This window comes from Orbilia oligospora (genome assembly GCF_000225545.1).
Source record: "Orbilia oligospora ATCC 24927 unplaced genomic scaffold scaffold00210, whole genome shotgun sequence".
NCBI classification, from domain to species: domain Eukaryota; kingdom Fungi; phylum Ascomycota; class Orbiliomycetes; order Orbiliales; family Orbiliaceae; genus Orbilia; species Orbilia oligospora.
This window is the reverse complement of record NW_011645767.1, coordinates 154984-161717: the sequence shown is the minus strand read 5'-3', so window position 1 is coordinate 161717 and position 6734 is coordinate 154984. Positions and strand designations below refer to the sequence as shown.

The window sequence follows — 6734 nt, the reverse complement described above, 5'->3', positions numbered from 1 at the left end:
TAGAGGCCAAAATCTTTCTCTCTCTTCTTTTTTTTTTTTCTTCCTCGAAGCATTAGCATATAGTTATAGCGAACAAAAAACATTCGTTCGGAAGGGGTAGGATTTCTTTTCGCCTTTTTGTGCTCAACCCCTGAAGTCGTTGTTGGTTGTAGGCGACGGACCATAACTTCCCCAAATTTTCAGACCTTCAACACCGGAATCATCATCATCATTAGTAGACGACGACCTTTCGAGCCTCTTCTCTCCGAATAACGCGAGCCATTCAATATGGCCGCCCAGGGCAATCAGCCTCAGGCTTCATTGCCGTCGTTGCCTGCCCATGTCCAATCCGACACCCATCTCACGGCCCACCTTGCTTCTCGTTTCCATCTGTCTCTACCAACTGCCTCTATCTCCTCCCATGCCATCATCAGCTTGAATACGTATACCAGTGCCACCGTAGCCGGTGTCGAATGTGAAAAGCTCGCCGAACGTCTTTACAACAGATTGGCACACCGGGCAGAGAATCAGGCCGTCTTGTTTCTGTATGTCCTTTTTCTATTTTTAGATACAACTCCTAATTATATCCTCTAAAGATACTTGAACTAACAAGAAATAATCGTACAGTGGAGAATCTGGTTCCGGAAAGACTACACTCCGATCTCATCTTTTAGCCTCATTGCTCAGCTTCTCTTCAACTCCTTTGTCGAACAAGATTTCTTTTGCCGCGTTTTTGTTCGATACTTTGACAACAACCAAGTCATCTACCACCCCAACTGCATCCAAAGCCGGTCTCTTCCTCGAGCTTCAATACGATAATACCTCTTCGACACTCATTGGTGGAAAGTTGCTGGATCATAGACTTGAAAGGTCCAGAATCTCACATGTCCCGACTGGTGAACGTAACTTTCACGTTCTGTACTACCTCCTTTCTGGAACTTCCCAAGCTGAAAAGGAGCATTTGGGGCTCAATGTTGTTGGAGGTGCCACTCACGGCCCCGGGAACCGAGGTTCCGTCAACATTGGAAAAAGATGGAGATATCTCGGTCATCCAAGCCAGTTGAAAGTCGGAATCAATGATTCTGATGGCTTCGATCACTTCAAGACCGCTCTTCGTAAATTAGAATTCCCGAGGGGCGAGATTGCTGAGATTTGTCAAATTTTGGCCACAATTTTGCACATTGGCCAACTTGAGTTCTTGACCTCCCACACTTCGAGAGGTGCTGGTGATGACAGTGGTCCTCAAGATGCAGGCGAGGATACCATTGTTGTCAAGAACAAGGACTCCCTCAATATCGTTGCTGCTTTCCTTGGTGTATCAAGCGATGCACTCGAAACAAGCTTTGGATATAAAACTAAGACTATCCAAAAGGAGCGAGTCACTGTTATGCTTGACGCTAAGGGCGCCAGAGCTAACGCTGATGATCTCGCTCGTACCCTTTATTCCCTTTTGGTTGCCTGGATCGTCGAATCTGCCAACGAGAGACTATGTGCTGTTGAAGACACTGTCGCGAATACTATTTCCGTCGTTGACTTCCCCGGTTTCGCTCAGGCTACCGCTCCTAACGGAGCGTCGCACCTGGACCAGTTGCTTAATAATGCAGCTACGGAAGCTCTCTATGGATTCACTCTTCAACATTTCTTCGAGAGGAGCGCAGAATTGCTCGAATCCGAGGAAGTCAGTGTTCCCGCAACTAGCTACTTCGACAACGGAGATGCCGTCAAGGCGTTGCTCAAGCAAGGCAACGGTCTTCTCGCTATCCTCGATGATCAAACTAGACGCGGACGCAGCGATGCCCAGTTTTTCGAGAGCATGAAGAAGAGATTCGAGGGCAAGAATCCTGCCGTCGAGCCTGTCCCTATCAGCAACGCCACCCTCCCAATTGCTGCTACTTCTACCTCCTTCCGCGGTGCTTTCACAATCAGGCACTTTGCCGGTGAAGTTGAGTATCCAGTTTATGGCTTGCTCGAGGACAACGGTGAAGTCATTAGCGGTGATATCATGCAGTTGATCCAAACTACCACCAGTAACTTCGTCGCGGAGCTCTTTTCATCCAAGGCTCTCAATACCCAACACCACCCACAGGAGAAGTCCGCAATCATGCAAGCTCAGCTCTCCTCGAAGCCTTTGAGACAGCCCAGCGTAGTCCGTAAGAAGGGCACACGGCCTGTTCTCAAGGGTAAGGAGTCACCGCCACCGGCGGAGGAGCTCGAGATTGAAACGACATCTAAACATGGCCAACAAGGTGCTGCCGGTCAGTTTTTGGCTGGTCTAGACACAATCACCAAGGCGCTTAACAATCTCAACACCAACCCGTATTTCGTGTTCTGCTTGAAACCAAACGACAGGAGGATAGCAAACCAATTTGACTCGAAGTGTGTCAGAACACAGGTGCGAGTTTTGGGTATCGCGGAAATTACTCAGAGAATCAAGAACGCAGACTTCTCAATCTTTATGCCGTTCGGAGAGTTCCTCGGTTTGACATCGACCGACAATTCCATTGTCGGAAGCGAAAGGGAGAAGGCAGAGGCTGTGCTCGATGAGAAGAGGTGGCCGGCGAATGAAGCAAGATGCGGTTCAACCGGTGTCTTCCTCAGCGAAGCCTGCTGGGCTGAAGTTGCCGATGTTGGATCTGGCACATTTATGCATGCCGGCGTGGCTGGCGACCGCAAACTGAGTACCCCTGGTGATGAAGGGAGCCCGTTCGGCGACTCCAAATCGCACCTCATCGAAGGAGGCATTGGTTCCCATATTTATGGCAAAGGAGGTTACCTCGGAGTCAATAGGGACGCCGACGGTCGATCGGATGCCGGCGCTTCCGCCTTTAATCAGGGCGATATGTTCAGGCACTTCGACACCCGTGAACAAATGGCTGAAAAGGGTGCAGCAGCCCGTGAGGAGGAGATTGACGAAGTTGTCGTATCTGGTTCTCGAAAGAGATGGCTCTTCCTGGTTTACATGCTTACGTTCTGGCTTCCCGACTTCTTCCTCAGCTGGCTCGGCCGCATGAAGCGCAAGGACATCCGTGTCGCATGGCGTGAAAAGTTGGCTATCAACATTCTTATCTGGCTCAGCTGTGGTTTCGTCATCTTCTTCATCGTCTGGTTTCCCAACTTGATCTGTCCTAAGCAAAACGTCTTCACACTTGATGAGTTGAAAGCCTACAGCTTTGATAAGACGAAAAAGTCTAGTAACGTCCTGACCGCGATTCGTGGTGAGGTTTTCGACCTTTCATCCTTCTCTAATACTCATTACCCCTCAATCGTTCCACAAGACGATGTTCTCGCATACGGTGGTCGAGACGCTTCCGCTCTATTCCCCGTCCAAGTTTCAGCTCTGTGCAGAGGACGTGATGGCAAAGGTGTCAATCCCTATATCGCGATCAACTATGTCAACCCCAACTCTACTAGCTTCGAACGTAACTCCGTCTACCATGACTTCCGCAGCTCTTATACCGCTGATCAACGTCCCGATTGGTACTACGAACTTTTGATCCGGATGAGGGCGAATTACAAGAGGGGCTATGTTGGCTGGTCACCCCAAACTGTTAAGGACATGGGCAAAGCGCAGAAGCAAATTGCCATCATCGGAAAGGATGTCTTTGATCTTACCGGATACCTGTCAGGTGGTCGCCCTTACCTTGCTTATCCTCCAGACGTTGATCCACCAGCAACTGGAGATGTGGACCTTGACATCCTTGATTCCAACGTTGTCGCTCTTTTCCAAAACGGTGCCGGTCAAGATGTCACCAAGTACTGGGATGCCCTCAAGCTTGACCCTGCTTCCCGAGTCTCGCAGAGATCCTGTCTGAGATACCTTTACTTCATCGGTAGAGTGGATTCCCGTAACTCCACCGTGTGTCAGTTTGCAAATAACATCATTCTTGCGATTACCATCGCCTTGGTCTCCGTCATTGGTTTCAAATTCTTGGCTGCCCTCCAGTTCACCAGAACCAATATTCCTGAAGCCCTGGATAAGTTCGTTATTTGCCAAGTTCCCGCATATACGGAAGATGAGGACTCACTTCGTCGTGCTATTGATTCGTTGGCCCGTATGAAGTACGATGATAAGAGGAAATTGCTTGTTATTGTCTGTGATGGTATGATTATTGGTCAAGGTAACGATAGGCCTACACCGAGAATTGTGCTCGATATTCTAGGATGGACTGGACAAGAACCCGAGGCTCTTAGCTTCGAGAGTTTGGGTGAAGGTCTCAAGCAGCACAACATGGGCAAGATTTATGCAGGTCTTTATGACACGCTCGGTCACATCGTTCCATTCATGGTTGTCGTAAAGGTCGGAAAGCCATCTGAAGTTTCTAAGTGAGTATATATTCCTAGTATCTTAACCAAAAAAAAACATCTACTAACCAATACTAGGCCTGGTAATCGTGGAAAGCGAGACTCTCAGATGATCATTATGCGCTTCTTGAATCGTGTGCACTATAATTTGCCAATGAGCCCTCTTGAACTCGAGATGTACCATCAGATCAGAAACATTATCGGTGTTAATCCCACTTTTTACGAATACCTACTGGGTATTGACGCTGGTGAGTTTGCTCTTTTCATGCTGTATGGTTTCGAACTCAAGCAACTAACAAGGTGACAGATACTGAGGTCGCACCGGACTCTTGCACTCGTTTTGTTTCCACATTCATCAACGATACAAAGGTCATCGCTGTCTGCGGTGAAACCGGTCTTACCAACGCGAAGGCTACATTTATTACTATGATGCAGGTCTACGAGTAAGTTTTTCTGATATGTATAATTCTTTGGAAGGATATGCGCCCTAATCGGAATTTAATCTAGATACTTCATTTCCCATAATCTGTCCAAGGCATTCGAAAGTTTGTTCGGCAGTGTTACTTGTCTTCCAGGTTGTTTCTCCATGTACCGCATCCGAACAGCAGAAACCGGAAAACCTCTATTCGTCAGCAAGGAAATTGTGGAAACATACGCAAACATTCGTGTCGACACTCTGCATCTCAAGAATTTGTTGCATCTTGGTGAAGATCGTTACCTCACAACCCTGCTTCTCAAGTTCCACCCAAGATTCAAGACCAAGTTCATTATGAGCGCCCACGCATGGACTATTGCACCAGACAGCTGGAAGGTTTTCTTGTCTCAGCGTCGTCGTTGGATTAACTCTACTGTCCACAATCTTGTCGAACTTATCCCCTTGTCCCAGCTTTGCGGTTTCTGCTGCTTCAGTATGAGATTTGTGGTGTTCATCGATTTGCTCTCCACTATCATCGGTCCTGCCACTGTTGGTTACTTGGTTTTCTTGATTTATACCGCCGCAACAGCAACAGATATCAACAAGTACGTCATGGCTTTCATTCTATTAGCCGCGGTTTATGGTCTTCAGGCTATCATCTTCATCTTGAGGAGGAAATGGGAAATGGTAAGTTCTACGCTCTCGCCTAGATGTGCATTACGCACGAAATCACTGCAAATAGTATCAGGTAGCTAACTTTCTATCTACAGATCGGTTGGATGGTTGTTTACATCTTGGCTATCCCCATCTTCAGTTTTGCACTCCCATTGTACTCCTTCTGGCACATGGACGACTTCTCGTGGGGTAACACTCGTGTGGTCACCGGTGATCATGGTAAGCAGGTCGTCATCTCCGACGAAGGTAAATTCGACCCGGCTATGATTCCCCGCAAGAAGTGGGACGAATACCAGGCCGAGCTATGGGAATCCCACACTTCGCAAGGCGACGCACGATCCGAATACTCTGGTATTTCGTACGGTACCAAGCCTGCTGGAAGTGAATACGGTGGTGTACCACCAAGTCATTATGAAGTCCCATTACCCAGGTATACGAGCAATGGAAGCAGGTTCAGCCTTGCACCCAGTGAGATGCTTGGTGGACAGGGGATGAGGGAGACAAGAGAAGGGGTTGAGTTGATTAGTATGGAGTTGCCGAGTGACGACGCCATACTAGCGGAGATCAGGGATATTCTTAAGACGGCGGATTTGATGACGGTGACGAAGAAGAGTATCAAGGTTGAGTTGGAGAGAAGGTTTGGATTGAGCTTGGATGCGAAGAAGGCGTATATCAATTCTGGTATGTTATACACTCACTACCCTTTTTTTTTTTTCCATAGGGCAAACAGGTTTACTAACTAATTGTTTTTTTCTCTCTAATAGCTACGGAAGCTATCCTTTCTGGAAATCTGTAAATGTCTTGTTTTTTTGGTCTTAAAAAAACAGAAGGATTAATGACCGGAGCAGTATATATGCATGCAGTAATGTGGAGGAAATTGGGATGAAACATTCAAAATAACAAAAAGCGGTAGTTGCGAATTTGGATTCATAGTTTAGGGTTTTCGTTTTTCTTTTTAGATATCATTTTTTAATCTTTACCAGACACCTAAAAGAAGTTTTTTTTTTCTTGTTTATTTTATTTTTATTTATTTTTTCTTTTCAAATTCCTTCGATGGATATTGAGAAGAGAGGGTGAGAGTGAGCGGAGGACGAGAGAAAAGGATGGGGCATCCTTTTTTGCATTTTTTGGTAGTGAAAGCGGTTGGAAATTCCTTCTTTTTTTTTTCAGTTAACTTGCATTGCGGTTTCTCTTTTTTTTCCCTTTCCACTCACTCGAGGGGAGGGGGGAGAATGTAATTAATGTCCATTATATGCATTATAAGGCCTCCTTCTGATCTGATACTTTTTTGGATAAACCCTTTTTTTTTTTCTCTTTCCCTTTAAATTTCCGGTATACATAGATTTGAGTTAGTTATATACAT

General features: G+C 46.6%; 1 protein-coding gene across 1 annotated transcript; it reads left to right on the top strand.

Moving 5' to 3' along the window:
* Window positions 1–267: 267 nt before the first annotated feature.
* AOL_s00210g37 (uncharacterized protein) lies at window positions 268–6167 on the top strand (the record flags this gene model as incomplete). The annotated part of the gene is made up of 7 exons (XM_011128839.1): window positions 268–524; window positions 607–4302; window positions 4360–4529; window positions 4589–4724; window positions 4789–5383; window positions 5467–6052; window positions 6136–6167. 7 exons carry the CDS (start codon window positions 268–270, stop codon window positions 6165–6167), a joined length of 5472 nt encoding a protein of 1823 aa, XP_011127141.1.
* Between the last annotated feature and the right edge of the window lie 567 nt (window positions 6168–6734).